Source organism: Urtica dioica, chromosome 7 (genome assembly GCF_054948205.1).
Source record: "Urtica dioica subsp. dioica isolate 48M chromosome 7, U.dioica_male_clone48M_v1_H2, whole genome shotgun sequence".
NCBI lineage: Eukaryota > Viridiplantae > Streptophyta > Magnoliopsida > Rosales > Urticaceae > Urtica > Urtica dioica.
This window is the reverse complement of record NC_142762.1, coordinates 29,615,287-29,633,268: the sequence shown is the minus strand read 5'-3', so window position 1 is coordinate 29,633,268 and position 17,982 is coordinate 29,615,287. Positions and strand designations below refer to the sequence as shown.

General features: G+C 42.9%; 2 protein-coding genes across 2 annotated transcripts; one reads left to right on the top strand and one right to left on the bottom strand.

The window, feature by feature from the left end:
* Window positions 1–2,122: 2,122 nt before the first annotated feature.
* Window positions 2,123–3,175, bottom strand: LOC149390712 (uncharacterized). Its single transcript, XM_089619842.1, has one exon. It carries the CDS (start codon window positions 3,173–3,175, stop codon window positions 2,123–2,125), a length of 1,053 nt encoding a protein of 350 aa, XP_089475968.1.
* A 4,168-nt stretch (window positions 3,176–7,343) lies between these two features.
* Window positions 7,344–11,430, top strand: LOC149390711 (peptidase uncH-like). The gene is made up of 18 exons (XM_089621290.1): window positions 7,344–7,561; window positions 7,644–7,837; window positions 7,944–8,048; window positions 8,133–8,204; window positions 8,274–8,421; window positions 8,500–8,582; window positions 8,746–8,801; window positions 8,886–9,022; window positions 9,104–9,194; window positions 9,333–9,398; window positions 9,476–9,698; window positions 9,808–9,909; window positions 10,115–10,200; window positions 10,306–10,428; window positions 10,505–10,574; window positions 10,659–10,750; window positions 10,820–10,924; window positions 11,021–11,430. Exons 1-18 carry the CDS (start codon window positions 7,404–7,406, stop codon window positions 11,135–11,137), a joined length of 2,028 nt encoding a protein of 675 aa, XP_089477416.1. The 5' UTR covers window positions 7,344–7,403; the 3' UTR covers window positions 11,138–11,430.
* The last annotated feature ends 6,552 nt before the right edge of the window (window positions 11,431–17,982 follow it).

The following is a 17,982-nucleotide window of genomic DNA, read 5'->3' as shown; positions in this document are numbered from 1 at the left end:
TCACAGGGTCCAACTAAAACCAAATCATAACAAGAGAATCATCACAAATCTCATCAAACACGAGCATAAATCAAGCAACCAGTGATATCCTCATCGAAATCAAACCCAAGAACTATCAAATTCGGAAATCCAAATTCTAAACCCTAGAAATCGAATTCCAATTTGGGGGAGAAATCCTATCTCACCTTGTTTGTGAATCACGTCTCCTCGGCGCTCTCTCCCTTCTTCCTCGACGATCCCTTCTCGGCCAGCGTCCTCGGCGTGCTCGCGGCGGCGCTCGCTTCTTCTCGGTCGCGCGCGCAAGATGGTGCTCGGTCTCGATGGCTGCTGTCTCTATCTCTCACTCTCTCGCTCCACCTCTCTCTCTCTCTCTCTCGGCCACTCAACCCCATTCTTCTTCTTTTCTTTTCTCTTCTTCTCTTTCCTTTCCCTTCTTCTTCTAATCAGCGAAATGTTTTGGAATTTTTTGGACTTTATCAATCCCGCTAAATTTTTAGAAATGTTTTGGACTTTTCGGTGCGACTTTGTCGCACCCAAAGGTATGATGAGCTTTTGGGTGCGACTTTTCGCACCCAAATTAAAAAAAAATCAGCGAAATTTTGAGGTTACTTCAGTGACATTTGGGTGCGAAAAGTCGCACCCGAAAGTAATTTTTGGTGCGACTTTTAGGTGCGAAAAGTCGCACCCAAAAGTCATCCGCACCGAAAAACTGTATTTGTAGTAGTGTACAAAGTCGGCAAAGGCTTGCCCCTTCATCGCCGTCCTAGGCTGGAATGTGATTCCATATTCGCTAACTCTTGTGACCGTATCACCATTCTAGTCGAGGATCCCCTTTGCAATGCCTTCTCTATTGGATGCCCTATACGCACAATGATCTGATGCGCTTGAAAGTACGGTCGTAGCTTTCGTAGGCTCATGACCAAGGTGAGGGATAGCTTTTCAATCTCCGGATAGCGTGTCTCGGCATCGAGGAGTGCCTTGTTGACGTACTAGATGGGCCATTGTACCCGATCTTCTTCTCTATGAGGACCGCGCTAGTGGCCTTCTCGGACAGAGCTAGAAACAGCAACAATGGCTCGATGTCCTTAGGTTTGGAGAGGAACGGATGCGTGGCGAAGTACGTTTTCATGTCTCGAAACGCCTTCTCGCATTAAGAAGGGTTGACATTTGTCTGTTGCCTTTGATACAAACCTTGTCAAGGCCGTGATCTTGCCGGCCAAGCTTTGGACTTCTTTCGCGTTTTGTTGTGATCTCATTTCTAAGACCGCCTTGATTTTCTCGGTATTCGCCTCGATCCCTCGCTTGTTCACCATGTACCCAAGGAACTTTCCCAACTCGACCCTAAATGCACACTTGTTGGGGTTGAGCTTCATTTTGTAGCGCCGCAAGATTGCGAACATTTCATTCAAGTCATAAACATGGTCTCCGATCTTCAAACTTTTGACGAGCATGTCGTCCACGTATACCTCCACCAGTCGTTGATAAGTTGCGCATACGTTCTTCAAGCCAAACAGCATGACTTTGTAGTAGTAAATGCCGCGATTGGTGACGAATGTCATCTTGATTTGATCATCCGCATGCATTCGGATCTGATTGTAGCCCGAATATGCATCCATGAAGCTTAATAACTCGTGGCCCACCGTCGCATCCACGAGTTGTTCAATCCTCGGGAGAGGAAAGCTATCCTTTGGACAGGCCTTATTGAGATCTTTGTAATCGATATAGATCTTCCACTTCCCATTTGGTTTCTTTACCATGACCACATTTGATACCCACTTAGGGTGTTCTGCCTCTCGGATGAAGGCGGCGGCGAGAAGCTTATCAACTTCATCCCCAATGGCCAGATCCTTTCCCCGTTGAACGCTTTTCTTGGTTGTACCCTCTCGGGTATTCTTTTCTCATCATTGAGGCGGTGCACCATTATTTCGGGGTCGATCCCTGGCATGTCAGTGTGTGCCCACGCGAAGACATCCTTATGCTCTCGCAAGAAGGCTGGGAGTTCGAGCTTGACGTCAGTTGGGAGCTGGGCTACTATCTTGACCACTTGGTCGGGCTTGGCATCATCCAACACGAACGGCGTAAGGTCGTCGGGTATTTCCACCCTGTGATGCATCGTTTCCTCTCATTGGTCCAGCTCACCGAATGTGCATCCTTCCTTGATGTCGCACGGGAACTCGTCTCCAAGGTAGTACACCGTGCTTACCATCTTGTGCTCCTCTTCGTTGACAACCATTTTGCTATCCATGGCCCGGACGTAGCACGACCTTGCCATGGCCTGGTCCCCCATCATGTGAGCCACGCCTCCCTCAGTGGGAAATTTCATCATTATGTGATAGACCGACGTTATGGCTTTGAGGCCAATGATGGTCGGTCGGTCTATGATCATGTTGTACGCGGTGGGCTCATCAACTATGAGGAACATTACGATTCGAGTGACCTCGATGTCGCCTCTCATCCCGAAAGTCACCGGCAGATCAATGGACCACTCGATCCAGACCTTCTCCCCGGAGAACTCGTAGATGGGGGTCTTGATGGGTGTGGACCTTATTCCGTCGAGTTTCATGCAGTCCAAGGCCGACTTAAATATGATGTCCACTGCATTGCCGTTATCTATTAAGATGTTGCGAACGATGTTATTTGCGACTGTCGTTGTCACGACTATCGCATCGTTATGCGGGTGCAGGACTCTCTTGACCTCAAGTTTGGTGAAGTAAATTGACTCGAACGAGACGGACGGGGGTGGCACGTACGTAAGGTTGATACTTTGGGCGATTTTATCGTGGGAGACAGCTCTCAAATATTTCTTTCGTTGGTTGTGAGAATCGCCATACTCTAACCCTCCCACGATTGTGTTCACAATATTCATACTCGAGCTCGCTTGCTCGTCTCTCGCTCCGGGGGCCGTTATTGCGGCTGGCCCCTTTCCTTTTCCTTGCTGAGGCGGGCGCTCGGTCGGGGTTGTCACCCCTGTGGCGCGAATGACAAATTCTTTCAGCTTTCCGTCTTGGATCAGCGCCTCGATTTGTCGTCTCAACTGATAACACTCAGAGGTCACGTGACTATGATCTCGATGAAACTCGCAATACTTGCTTCTATCCCGCATCACGGGATCCTTCTTCAATGGTGCCGGTGATCCTAGATTGTCTCGGTGGAGAGTGAGGATTCGATCCGGCATAGTGTTGAGTAGGGAGAAAGATGATCTTCTAAAGTCGTCGACGAGGGGCTGTTGCGACCTTAGGGGAAGGCGGCCGTTAGGGGCCTGGCTAACCTTGTTCCTTTTGTTTTGCGACTCGGGGGGTCACCGCTTCGCTCGTCTCAACGACGGCTGCTATAATCACCACATTTCCGCCCTTTAAGGTAGTCTTCAATTCTCATGTAGGTCCTGGCTCTCACCATTAGCTCAGCCATGTCCCTCGGGGCTTTGCCCACGATCGACTTTAGGAAGTCACTCGTCTTGGCCTTTTTGGTTATAGTAGTGATGGCGTTCTTGTCGACGAAGCCCTCGACTTTATGCGATTCCTTCGTGAACCTGGCGAGGTACTCGCGCAACGTTTCGCCGCTCTCCTGCCTTATAGTCCATAAGTAGGACTTTGGCTTCTTTGTGCCATGCATGAGCATGGCGAATCTAGCTAGGAACGCCTCTCTCATCGCTTGGAAGGATGCAATGCTGCCTGGCTTGAGACTCCGGAACCATTTGAAGCCCGAGCCTGTGAGGGTCAAGCTGAAGGCCTGGCAGAGGGTGGCGTCGGGCTGCCCCTGCATCAGCATCCACGTCTCATAATGTTGTATGTGAAAGTTGGGGTCAGACCGTCCGTCGTATGGAGGGATCGTGGGTAACTTGAAGTTCTCGATGGAGGGTCGTGTGGGAATTTGGGCGATGAACGGAGAATAGGATATCTCCACCCTCTTGTGTGGCCCATAAGCGCCTGGCCCCGACTCTCACATCTCGAGGATTTGGTTTTGAAGACTTTGGATCATCGTTATCATGTCAAAGTCATTGACGGGCCCGACGGCCGGGGCCGTGAGTGTGACAACACGCCTTTCGTTGGACGCTTGGTCAACAACGTTGTGCGGGTTGCGTCCCAAGGTGACTCCCCCGGTGGTCTCACAGCGATTGTTGAGCCTCTCCCTCAGGTCTTCCCCTTGAGGTTCCCTTCGGGATGTGAGGCGATCTCTCAGATCCCTGTTCGCGGTTCCCACGACTCTCGGCGTGGGAAGATCATCCGGACGTAGTGGACGGACGTCTCGGGTATCTGCGCCATCTTTTCCTTGAGAAGGTCGGATGTGCATGGTGAATCTAGACGTCCCTCTCGGGATCTCGAGATTGCGCGCTCGTGGAAATTGCTCGAATCCTAGTGTCTAGACACAGACGTTCCAGGGTATCTTCTTGAGCGAGGGTGTACCCCCTTGTGACCGCAAACAGTCGGTGATCGGGTGAACGACTGACCCATCTTGGATGTTTCAACCTCTTCGTCTCCGACGTAGCCGTGATCTTGCGAATCCTCGCCCTCACCTTCGTGGCCCAGGAGACGTGAGATGAGATCCTTATTCACCCCGGGTCTTGCTAACAATTCGGCTAATCTTTGGTTTGTCTCCTCGACGAGGCTCTCGCCATCATCGTCAAGAAGAGGAGGATCACGACTTGGTTCATCGCCTTGGGACGAACGCCCCAATTCCCTGTGACGGAATAGACGGAAGGCGTACCTTGAACTAACGGCACAGGTGCCATGGCCGCTTGGGTCGCCTGCAGCGGAGGCCATGGGCGCTTTGCTCATCTCTCGATGGCAAGCTTGAAAAGTGTATGCGGAATAAGATGTAGTGGAGGGAAGAACGAGCTGCTAAAGTCGCGAGTCCCTCATTCTAGCACCAAAATATTGTCGCTCGTTTCCGAACAACGATTGAGAAGCCTCAAACGGTTCTACCTAAGGTCGGACCGAGTAGTCGCATTTGGGTTTGATCGTGTCAGACTTGGTATCACAAGTCGTCCCTTAGCTTCGAACGTCGATAACGTTCGTTGGAAAACCCGAAATAAGAGGAAACACGTGAACTACAGGGGGAAACAGAGAGGGTGCCTCTGTTTACCTTTCTAATGCTCAACATTAGGAGGATTGAGGTGGAGTGTAGAGGTGTTTAGAGGTTCGTCGCTGGCGTTGAGTGAAACGAGTGAGTTAAGGTTTCAGCAGCGTTTCGGGTACTCAAGCACGAGGAGAATTGGATTACTTTTCGGTGAGGACCAAGCTCCATATTTATAGAGCTCGGTGATGCCTTAGAGGTTGGACGGCCGAGTGGCCAGCCGGCCGTTGGCTGAATGGCCGACTGGCCGAGCGGAATGCTGCCCAGATGGCCGAGTGGCCGAGCGTCTGCTGGACGGCCGGGAGGTCTGCTGCCCGGATGGCCGACTGGCCGAGTGGCTGACTGCCTGCTGGATGGCCGGGAGGTGTGCTGCCTGGATGGTTGAGCGCCTGCTGGACGGCCGTGAGTCTGCTGCCCGGATGGCCGACTGGCCGAGTGCCGAGCGGCCGATTGGCCGGCCGGCCGAGCGGACTGCTGTCCGGATGGCCGACTAACCGAGCGGACGAGCGTCGGACGGCCGGCCGGTCCGAGACTTCCTATCGTGAGGTCCGAGGCGTCCGGCTCGGCGACGGCACGTGCTCAAAGGGTTCTTTTAATCCTGTCGGTTCGAGACGGGCCAACAACAGAAAGAGTACCTACATGGTACATATTAACGTGAGGTATTTTCATTTTTTTTATAACTTCTTATAAACAAATGCTCGTTACTCATCATTTGATATGTATTGTGTTCTTAAAATGAATGATTGACATAACGAATCCCATGGAAACTCTTTTTATTAAGTCAAGATCAAGAAAAAGAATAATATTAATATAAATATCCAATACATTTGTTCCAACCAAGAACTCATCGTATTTCATCACAAAAAGACTAATCAATTCAACTTTCATCATGATATCAAGAGTCAACTACAAAATTTATTAAAATGGGCAACTTTGTTCAATTGTACTTTTTTTAATTTCCTATGGATTTTATCCCACTTAATTTTTGTAGTAAGATTTTTAATAATGCTCATGTAAATAGAAGAATGTTATGAATAATAGGATGGTCATTATAAATAAACAGTCGGTATATCAGTGCAATAATGTTTTTATTATGCAAAATTTATCTAGATATATCTTCATTTAAATGGTGGTTCCTCGATCTAGGGGGAGATGGTGGTTCCCGTCATCTTCTTTAAAACATCATTTTTGGAGCACTTCACGCCACTCTCATCGGATTCCACCTCCATCTCGCCGGATTCCGTCTCCATCTCGCCGGATTCTGCCTCCATCTCCGTCATCTCCCCTACCTCATACGTCTCCGTGTCCCGTTCCGCCGCGATCCTTTCCGTGCGCTGATGGCGATTGTTGTCCTATGTGGTGATTTTTATAGAGAAGATAGTTAGTTTTATTATAAATAATTTTTAATTTGTTGAACTTGCATGTTTTACCCTTGATGTTAGGGGTTTTGTTTTGTTTTGTTTAGTGTATTATGTGCAATTAGTTTGTGTATGCTTTATCCGCTACTCTATTGCGGTTTTTGTATTCCAAAGATGGCTTAGTCATGTATTGGGTTCTTTGTTCGAGTTTTTTGTTAGTCTTTTGGCGGTACAAACACTAATACATCTTTTTATCACGATTGGTAGTCCTCGAGCACTTTGGTTCATTCATTAACTTTTAAAGGTTTTTTGAAAGAGCCAATGAGTTGCTCGAAATTGAATGTGGTCTATATTACGGTCATCAAAAGTTTCCACACAACGTGCTTTCATCCAATTCTAGAATTAAATCATTATTGTCTAGAGATCTCAACTTTTGAGTTTTATACTCATATTCTAATAGCCTTGAGCAACTTTTATCCCGTGTGTGTGTGTGTGTTCTCAAATAAATCAAATAAATGCCTACCAAAATTCGCACGTTTTCCTTACTCCTAAACTAATATAGGTGATCACATCATTTGTGCCTATCTTTCCTTACCTTTAGTCATTGGTGTGCATTTGATTTTCCTTATCTATGTTCATTTACAAACAAATGCGTATCTGTCCGTATACTACTTTAGTGTATAATTGTGTCTATTTCAGGCTATTATTGTGTCATTTTAGTTAAACAAAAGGTATAATTTCGTCAGTTAAATAGAGGGTATGAACTCGATATTTTTGAAAACCAAATGTTAAACTCAACATTTCATTAAAACACAGGGTATATTTGTCTCATTTTTCCTAAATTATATTATATTTTTAAAAATTAAAATTATATTATATATATGACGACGATTATTGTCGTGTCCTGCACAACAATCAATTGCAATTTGCAAGTCAAAAAACTAAACCCAGCGTTCTCTAAACCCTCAAACAATGGCGACTTCACCCCTGCTCACCGTCGCACCCTACGGCTCGTGGAAGTCTCCGATCACCGCCGACGTCGTCGCCGGAGCTTCGAAGCAGCTCGGCGGTATCGCCGTCGACTCCGGCGGCCGTCTCATCTGGCTCGAGACTCGTCCCGAAGAAGAAGGGTACACATAATTTTTCTTTTCAAGAAAACTTACCCATAATAGCAATGATAAATGCTGTTCACGTATATGGTTCAAAATGTAGACGAGGCGTAGTGGTGAGGGAGGCAGAAAGGCCCGGAGAAGCATCGGAGGACGTCACTCCCGTCGGCTTCTCGGTCCGGACGCTGGCCCAGGAGTACGGCGGTGGTGACTTCAGGGTAATCTCCGGCGACACCCTCGTCTTCGCCAATTACGACGATCAGAGGCTTTACATACAGTTCCTCAACGACCTCACAAGTATGTGTATTTTCATTTTCCAACATTTATTCGCTGCGATTTGCGCACTGGAGTGTGAACTAAAGCAGAGTTTTGCTTTATCTTTGACCGGAAAAAAAAAATCCAGACACGTCTCCCAAACCGATCACCCCGGATTACGGAGGACCAGTGATCAGCTATGCCGACGGAGTGTTCGATCCGCGTTTTAATAGATTCGTCACCGTTCGTGAAGGTACATTTTTCGTTGTCCCTGAGATGGCCATACTCGTTTTAGCATCGACAAAAATAAGCTTTATTGCATCGGTGGGATTTGCAGATCGCCGCCAAAGCAGTACAGCTGCGACCACAGACATCGTTGCGGTTGAGTTTGGGAGTGACGGCATTCGTGGTAAGTTATCTCACCGAAAGTGTTTTTTTTCGTGATCAAATTTGGCTAAAATGTGATGCTATGAATCAGAGCCACGGGTACTGATCGGAGGAAATGACTTCTACGCATTCCCTCACATCGACCCGAGTGGCAAGCGAATGGCGTGGATCGAGTGGAGTCATCCCAACATGCCATGGGACAAAACGGAGCTCTGGGTCGGATATTTTTCCGAAACTGGGTAATTCACGTTTGTTTCTTCTCCTCTGAGCCCCATCGATGTGCTTTTCAGTCAAAACTTAAAGACGGTTTTATGTAGAGCTATTGAGAAGCGCGTCTGTATTGCCGGCTCTGACCCTTCTATTCGCGAGGCTCCAACTGAACCCAAGTGGTCATCAACTGGTACGTAAAAATTATTTTTTATTTTTTTATTTTTTATTTTTGTTCAAATGTCCAATTAAGAACTGAGATTTTTTACAGCCTTTTTGGGATATACAAGTTTGGAAGCTAAAACGTTTTGCTTGGATCATCAATTCATTTCGTTATTCATCATGACTCTATGCAGGGGAACTATTTTTCGTCACAGATCGGAATAGCGGGTTTTGGAATCTTCATAAATGGGTAAAGCCTCGAGTTTTTATGCCTTGTATCAATGGGTAAAGATTCAATTTGCTGATCATCGCATGGTCAACTGTTTTTTCACAGGTTGAGAATGGCAACACAGTAGAATCAGTTTATTCTTTGGACGCGGAGTTTTCAAAACCGTTGTGGGTCTATGGAACTAATTCTTACGAGTTTGTCCAGAGTCGGGAGGGAAACAACTTGATTGTCTGCAACTACAGGTAAAAATTGAGACGCCAGCCAAGTAATGGCTTTGAATTTATTATCTAATCTTGATATAACTTTGGATTCTCTCATGTCAGGCAAAAAGGGTGGTCATATCTTGGGGTACTGGATGAATCTCAAAGCACTCTATCTTTGATCGACATCCCTTTCACTGATTTAGATAACATTGTACTCTCTCTCTCTCTCTCTCTCTCTCTCTCTCTCTCTCTCTCTCTCTCTCTCTCTTTGAAGCGTTACAGTGGTGCCAATGCCTCGAGGGCCTCGCTCTAGAACCTTATAAATTCGAATGCGTATCTTCCTTTGCAGACTCTTGATAAGCAATTCCTGTATCTCGAGGGAGCGTCTGCGATTCAACCATCGTCTATAGCAAAGGTAATGGATTTTTCTCTTCATAGGTTTCCGTTTTTTTAATCTTATTCTAAGTTGATTTACTTGTCTTTGGTGTTCAGGTGACACTGGATGTTGAGAAAGCAAAAGCAGTTGAGTTCGAGATTGTTTGGTCATCGTCGCCTGATTCTTTGACATATAAATCATATGTCAGCACGCCTGAAATAATTGAATTTCCGACGGAAGTTCCTGGTCAAACTGCCTATGCATACTTTTACCCACCGTCAAACCCCGATTACCAAGGCAGTCAGGAAGAGAGGCCTCCCCTGCTAGTGAGAAGCCACGGTAAATTGCATCGATTTGACATGTGTGCGTTACGGTATAGGCCTTAAATTAAACTTGAATGTGCTTCACAGTTTACACTGCTTCTTTCTTCTTGTTCAATTATTCGCAGGAGGTCCAACGCAAGAAACACGTGGAATGCTGAATTTGAACGTTCAGTATTACACAAGTCGCGGTTGGGCTTTCGCGGATGTAAATTACGGTGGAAGCGCAGGTTTCGTTCTTTCTTTCCATTTTATGCAAGCACTTTGTTACAATGATATGTTTTGTTCTTCCTAGTTCTTAATACATTCATTGTTCCAATATTTTACGCCGATCTTACTCTATGGAATTCTGGGTGTATTAAATTTTACGCACTTAATGTTCCTTATTTCCCGATAAAATTCTGGCTTTCTGACTGTGACTGTATGGTTTTTCAGGGTACGGAAGAGAATATCGTGAGCGATTGTTGGGAAACTGGGGGATCGTGGATGTAAATGACTGTTGCAGCTGTGCGAAATATTTGGTATCTAACATATTCTGTCTACTTCGTATCAGATATGCCGACAATATATTTTTCTCTGTGAAAAATTACTTGAATCTCATATAAATAACATGTGGCTCTGCATAGGTGGATTCGGGCAAGGTAGACGGAAATCGGCTTTGTGTGACCGGTGGCTCTGCCGGCGGCTATACAACCTTGGCTGCTCTTGCCTTTAGAGACACTTTTCAGGCCGGTGCTTCCTTGTACGGCGTAAGTATCAGAGACCTGTTTGAAATTTCACGAGGTTTAGGATATTATATATGCATTTCTTGTACCATGTGAACAGATAGCTGATCTGAAACTACTGAGAGCTGAGACTCACAAATTCGAATCGCACTACCCAGATAACCTCGTTGGTAATAAGATTGAGTTTGTATCTCAATAAATCAAAAGTTTGTTCTTATCGTGGCGATTCTCTTGACGTAGACAATTATTTTCAGGGAGCGAGCAGGCCTTTTACGATAGATCACCCATAAACTCCGTCAACAAATTTTCGTGCCCATTAATCATATTCCAAGGGCTGGAAGACAGGGTATAAAAGAATGTAGAACCTAACTAACATTGGTAAAAATTCGTTAAATATCGCTTTTTTTTTTCTTAGGTTGTACCACCTGATCAAGCGGAGAAGATATACACGGCGGTTAAGGAGAAGGGTTTGCCCGTCGCTCTCGTGGAGTACAAAGGAGAGCAACATGGTTTTCGAAAGGTTTGTTTTTCCTTTTTGGGATATATGTTCATTGCTGAAAGATTGGTATTTTGTTTCTTTTCCATAAATGCGGTGCTGATTTTGTATTTTGTACAGGCTGAGAACATTAAGTTCACACTCGAACAACAAATGGTCTTCTTTGCAAGGTTAATCGGACACTTTGAGGTTGCTGATGACATTACACCGATCAAAATCGATAACTTCGACAAATAACTTCCATCAGAAACTGTGAGATAGAGGACAACAGTATTCGAGTTTATCTGAAATTCATGATCTCTGCTCCATGTGCGTGTCTATGTAAAGTTTCTTTTTCTATTTCTGTGCCAGTTTATAAAATGTACCACTTAAAACTACCTAATGCCATTGTGATTTGAGTTCATGTAAGTAACATGTTTCACGGCTAGTTTTCCAACATTTCAAATACTATGTATTCATTTGTTACTTGATGTACAAGGAATAAAACTCAAGTTGAAACGTTTTCACGAACTAGAGATAACCTATTATAAGTACATGGAATACAATTCATTTACATGGAACACAATTCATTTGTTACTATGTATTTCCAACTACAATTATCAAAATTTGGAGCGAAATCCAATTCCAATTTCATCTATGTACATGGAATTTTAGTTAATGCCCAGTTACAGTAATCAAAGACAAAGATATATAGAGATATAGGCTTATGATATACAATTTTGCTGAACTAGTCACTTTTTCCCCCTACAAATGCATTTTAAGTAAAAAGAAATGTTCATCTGCTAGTGAGATTAAAATATCATTTAGAGGTAGATGATATTTCTTTAAAAAATTTCTTCATAATGTTAGACTGAAAATAGATTAAATAAAGACCAGTGAAGCAGAATAAGAAGCGTTTGGGTGTCGGGGACGAAATCGAAACACCGAAATCAGTATCCTCGTCGTTGCGGTCTGCGAAATCGTTGGAGAAAATCCTTTATTTGCAGCAATATGGTTCAGTTTTCATTAGCAACGTTTCATAAAACAAAGAGTCAATTTAAAAGGACAATTATCCAGAAAATCATATAAGAAAAACTCATAAGAACAACAAGTACCAATTCAGCGTAAACTGAATTTCCAAGTACAGTTTGAGTGTGTTATAATTTAATCAGTCCCCAAATAAAAAAAAAACCCTAAATATATAAAATCCCCTAATCAGCAAGATATGTGGAAAAAGATGAAAATCTCTTGACTTCCGGCGACGGTCAAAAGATGAAACGACAATCAACTATCACAAATAAAAAAAAATCAAGGTGAATTCCAATTATGATTTTCTGTTACTCAAATTTATAAGCAAATTCCAATTTTGATTTCAAAAACTTAAACATGAATCCATAGAGATAACTAGTTATGGAGACATAATCCCTATCAGCCGTAATAGCAAAATCAATTAAGGAAACAAAAACCTATGAATGGGAAGAAGGAGTCTGGTCGTCAGTGGGGAAGGAACCAAAAGCTGAAAGCGAAATCCTCGTCGTCGTGGTCTGGGCAATCGCCAAAGAGAAATCCAAAGAGCTCTGAGAATCTTTGTCCGCGTGAGAGATGCAGAGGATGGTCCTGTCGCCAGAGTTAAGGCGAGGGAGTCGAACGACCGAGAGGAGGATTCACTACGGCGGAGCGGAGAGGCCGCGGAGATGCGCTCGTAAAAAATTTGTTCTCCGTCGTCAATTGAATTCAAGACCCATTGAATTCATAGGTCGAGAAAACGCGGGGAATGAATTGTTTATGTGTTTACGGGGCTAAAACGCTGGTGCAGTTGAAATTAAGCTATATTTGGGCGAGGTGGGGCTTAGTGGGTCGAAATTTTACAGCAACTAAATATGTAGTCGCCGCTGCTTAAAAAATGACCGGCGACTACATTTATAGTCGCTGTTGGGTTTACGCTTAGAAGTGATATTTATTGTAGTGTAAATGAATATCCCACGTTTGAAATTTTAAAAAATTTAAAAATAAAAAGGAAAGTCATTACTAAATAATGGAATAGAAAAAAAAAATGCTTAGAATCTGTTGAAATCCTTTGACACAACGTGAAAGTGAAAGAAATCTTTGATAAAATATTTAAAAATTAACCAAATCTTTATTTTTACTCACACGCAATTTAATAAAAGATTTTAGATTACAATCGCCCGTATTCAGTGTTTCTAGCTCTTCATAGAGTATATTGCTGTTAATTTGGTAGTTGTTTTTCTTTATGTGAGATACAATGTTAAATTTTACGTTTTAGTAGTTTTTTGAAGGTATAGTTTAAATTGATTTGAAATATGATACAACACTCTATAAATTGTGGTTAATTTGAGTTTATTTTCATTTCAAATAGAATGCAGGTTCAAGATCTGAAAAATCTCAAAGTTAGAAACATACAACCTTAGTAATAATCTATCTTACAAAACTTTGTCTACATAATATTTTTCAACTAGTTAGGAATCATAAAACTACTAAGCACTTCAAAATAAAAAATAAAAAAATAATCATTGTATTATTAAAATTCCAAAATATGAAAAAAAAAAAAAAAAAAACACACACACACACAACCTAAATTATTATTTTAAATTCAAACTTCATTGTAAACAAAAAAAAAAAAAAAAAAAAAAAGGAAGATGCTTAAAATTTGCAGGATCTCTTTTTATGTCCTCCTTTTCACATTCAAGTGAGATATGACTTCAGCTTCTGGTGGTAAGACTAGTGAGCATTGATTTACTCAACATGTACGCATAAAATTAACCATAATTAACAGTATCTAATCTTAATTTGGCCATATTGAAATAAACCAAAATATATAGAAATAAACAATGTAATTACTTTTATTATGGTCTATCAACAATTTTGCTACTACACTTCAAAACAGTTACACATGATTAAATACACAATGAAAACGATGATCTACCATGATGCTCTATCGAGACAATCTGGGAAACCAAAAAACATCGCAAGCGAATTAGAAACAACATCTATTTCGATACATTTTTTAAAGTAAACATGATCATGAACAAAAGAAATTATTATAAATCAATTCTTACCGTAGAAAATTTTATGCATCCCACAGAAACCAACGCCAGAGAAACCTCTCAAACAATTGTTCAAAAACTTTAATTACATATGGAAGTTTAATGTATGAATATATACGTGATAACTAAAGTATTGGAAAATTATAAAAAAGAAAGAATATTGGTCAATTGCCTAATATAACCACATCTGTTACGTTGAAAATTTTAAAAAGAACTAATCCCATACATATTGTCTGCTTGAGATTAATTATGAGGGTGAGCTCCAGGGAGGTGGTTGACGCAATGGCGCTATATATCATATGCTTCACGTTGCCTTCGTCGGGTCGACTTTTACAGTTTCCCATTGTTTTGTATATTCATTATAATGAATCATCATCATATGTCCTGTATGGATTTTCTGCACGATCAGCCAATCATATATTGTACTGGTTTTGTAAAAACAAATGCATTAATTAATAATGTTTTTTGTTTTTGTTTTTGCAGGTGAAAGAAGCGCGCACCATACACAAGATTGTGCAGCACCAAGGAGATCTTGACGGTGAACGGAAAGTTTCCAGGTCCAACTTTGCAGGTTCACAAAGGAGACGCAATATACGTGAATGTCCATAACAAGGCCAAACAAAACATCACTATTTATTGGTAGTAGGTATATAGTTGTATAAACACCAAAAAAAAAATACCAGAATATGAAAAATTATTTAATGGCGGGCATGGAGTGAAGCAGCCGAGAAATCCGTGGTCGGACGGCCCGGCTTATATAACACAGTGCCCGATAAAACCCGGAGAAAATTTTAACCGAAAGGTTATATTTTCTATGGAGGAAAGGAACGTTATGGTGGGCATGCTCATAGTAACTGGTCTAGAGCCACAGTTCATGGAGCTATTATTATTCACCCCAAATATGGATCGGGATATCCTTTCAAAACTAGCTATGGTGTTCCTCCCATAGATGTGCCTATCATATTTTAGGTCAGTCCAATATTTCTTTCACATTTTTTAATGGGTGTGAATATCTAATTGAAGCATATATCTAGGATCAACCTCTAATAAATAAACTATTAAATATCGAGGACTAGTTAAAGTAATTTTTTAAAAGGAAAAAAAAAATAATTGAACGATTTTGAAAATTGGGTCGGATTTCTATTGAAGAATTCTAGTCTGAACCTTCTTTTTTGAAGAACATAAATTTTAAGTATTGGTTAAAGGTTATTTCCCTAGAAAACTTGGAACCGGACTGAGCTTGTACAGTGGACGGGATGCTTCCTCGAAGAGTTTAGAGAAGCGAACAAGGGAGTCGGTCAGAGTAAAGACAAGAATCCGGCCAAGCCTATGTGGATCCCTCCGACGCAAGGAACAATCTCGGTGACTGTGGATGCTGCTCTAGATCGGGATCAGGGAGGATTCGGTATGGGTTGCATTGCTCGAGACCACACCGGAAAGGTGATAGCCTCGCAAACGCTTTCCCAAGCTAGGGGGTTTACCTCCCAGCTTGCGGAGGCGGTTGCGGTCCTCCAAGACGTAGTTCTAGCTCTCAGCATCGGCGAGTCGAGATTGGAGCTTCATTCGGATTGCTCGGAGGTGGTCAAGGCGGTGGCAGGGGGGAAGATTCACACGACTGAACTCGGGACAATCTTGCATCACATCAAGAGAGAGGTTAGTAATTTGGCTGAGTTTAAAATTTCGTTTATTCCTCGGCTATGTAACTTGCGGCCCACAACTTAGCCCGTTTTGCTGTCACGACTCGACATGGAAGGGGCTTGTCCCTCCGTGCTCGGAAGAGGCTATTAGAGCCGACACTACTACAAATGTTGGATTACACAACGGAAATTCCACAACGGAACACAGTACCGTTGTGGAATCTATATGCTTCCACAACGGTACAGTCGTACCGTTGTGGAATGTCCAAGATTCAACAACGGGACACCGTACTGTTGTGGAATATCCAGGATTCCACAACGGTACCACAGTACCGTTGTGGAATCTTTATGATTCCACAACGGTACTGTAGTACCGTTGTGGAATTCTGGACATTCCACAACGGTACAGTGACCCGTTGTTGGATCTCGCCGCGGCCAAGGCTCAAACTCGCCGCGGCCAAACTTTTCCACAACGGTACACTGTACCGTTGTGGGAAAGGTATGAAGTCAGACATCTCGCCGCGGCGAAACTTATGAGTCGCCGCGGCGAATCGATTCCACAACGGGACAATAACCCGTTGTGGAAATTTTTTATGACATTTCGCCGCGGCGAAGGCTGAAACTCGCCGCGGCGAAATGTCGTAAAAAATTTTAGGGCTTCACTATAAAAGCCTCATTTCGATTTCTTTTTTCATTTTTTACACTTTCTCTCGCCTCAGACCTTCATTTCGGCCGATTCTGTGCCATTTCTCCTCCCAAACCAACCTTGAAACTTCGCCGCCATTTCGCCGCCGCCAAATCTCGCCGCCCTCCTCGCCGAAGCAAAATCTCGCCGTGCTCTTCTTTCTTTCTCTCGGTGTCGCCTCCCTTGCTCTCTCTCCCACCAAATTCTTTTATCAAGGTATGTTTTTATCTCAATTTCATATCAAAATCCTAATTTTTATGAATACTTTGTGTGATTTATAAACTAATTTATGATTTTGGTTGTAATTTATGATATTGGGGGTGTAGATTTGGCCGAAATTAGGGTTTTTTATTTTGGGTTTTTTGTTCTAATTTATGATTTTGGGTATAATGTTATTTTAGATTTAAAATGAGTTGTATTTTGATATTGTAGTTAAATTGAGGTCGGATTTGAGTTTGAATTTGTGTTTGTGATGAGTTTTATGTTTTATTTATTTGAATATAATGTGTTTTTATATGTATTTAGTGTTGAATTGAGTTTAATTTTGTGTTGAAGATGATTTATTGTTTGAAAATGTTGTTGAATTTGAGTTTGAAATGATTTGTTCAATTAGGTGAAAATGGGCCGTTCAAAGACAACCGCCGGTCACAAAGAAGCCGCCCCTAGCTCTTCTCGCCCCCCCACAAAAAAAATAAGAGGTCTCGTCAAGCCGAACCCGAACCCGTAGTGGATTATAATAGTCGGGTATTCACTAGCAAGGCCGCAGAAGAACGCTACGACATCCTCGTTCAACGAAGTCCGATCTTTGAACGAGGGTTGAAGGTGAGCTCAACCACGCCTATAGGGTCTCAAATCAACAATACCATCGAAGGTTTCTCTTGGAGAAAATTATGTGCCACACCCGAGCACAAAGCAAACGTTACGCTCATGTACGAATTCTACGCGAACTTACCAGATCACGAGGATGATGTGGTGACGGTTCGTGGTGTAGACGTTGATTGTAGTGTCGGAGCCATCAACGCATTGCTAGGAACCCCGGACATCGAATTCAAGAATGAGGGTTATCGACAATGGTTGAGAAATCCTAATCTCGATGAAATGTTGAGTTTGTTGACTACTCCAGGAGAGAATTGGGTCATGGACAAAGGAGTTAGAAAGCTTTTCCGTAAATCACTGACGAGGTTAGACTTTTCTTCTTTTTTGCATGTATTATTTTATCTATTGTATGTTTTAAATAGAACGGTGTTTATTTTTTCTATTAATTGCATGTTTTAAATATAACGGTGTTTAATTTACAGGCTCGCAAAAACGTGGATTTATTTCATTTGCTCCCGTCTCTTTCCGATAAAGCACTTCACCCGCCTCGACGAAGAACATGTCCATCTTTTGTTTTGTATCATTCGTGGTAACACCATCAACGTCGGTCGATTCATCTACAATTGGATGAAGAGAATCGACTACAAGAATATCAAAAATGGGTTGCCGTATCCGTCAATCATCTACGGCTTGTGTCTGAATGCCGGTGTTGGAGGCGCAAAACACGACACAACCAAGAAGTGTGGGGCGCCTATTAATGACAAGACGATCGAGAGATACATTGTCAAAGAGCCGGAAGAGGAGGAAGAGGATGAAGAAGATGAGGATGAACCGTCACTCAACGAGCCACTGTTGTGTTTACAACCACCTCCGGGGTATGATCCCGCCACCCAAGAGTAC

What these genes read in the sequence shown, in the direction of transcription:
- LOC149390712 (XM_089619842.1), bottom strand. Translation starts at nt 3,175, where the DNA reads ATGCCGGATCGAATCCTCACTCTCCACCGAGACAATCTAGGATCACCG.
- LOC149390711 (XM_089621290.1), top strand. Translation starts at nt 7,404, where the DNA reads ATGGCGACTTCACCCCTGCTCACCGTCGCACCCTACGGCTCGTGGAAG. An exon ending in TGGGAGTGACGGCATTCGTG is followed by an intron (nt 8,205 to 8,273) that starts GTAAGTTATCTC and finishes GCTATGAATCAG; the next exon opens with AGCCACGGGTACTGATCGGA. An exon ending in TCCAAGGGCTGGAAGACAGG is followed by an intron (nt 10,751 to 10,819) that starts GTATAAAAGAAT and finishes TTTTTTTCTTAG; the next exon opens with GTTGTACCACCTGATCAAGC.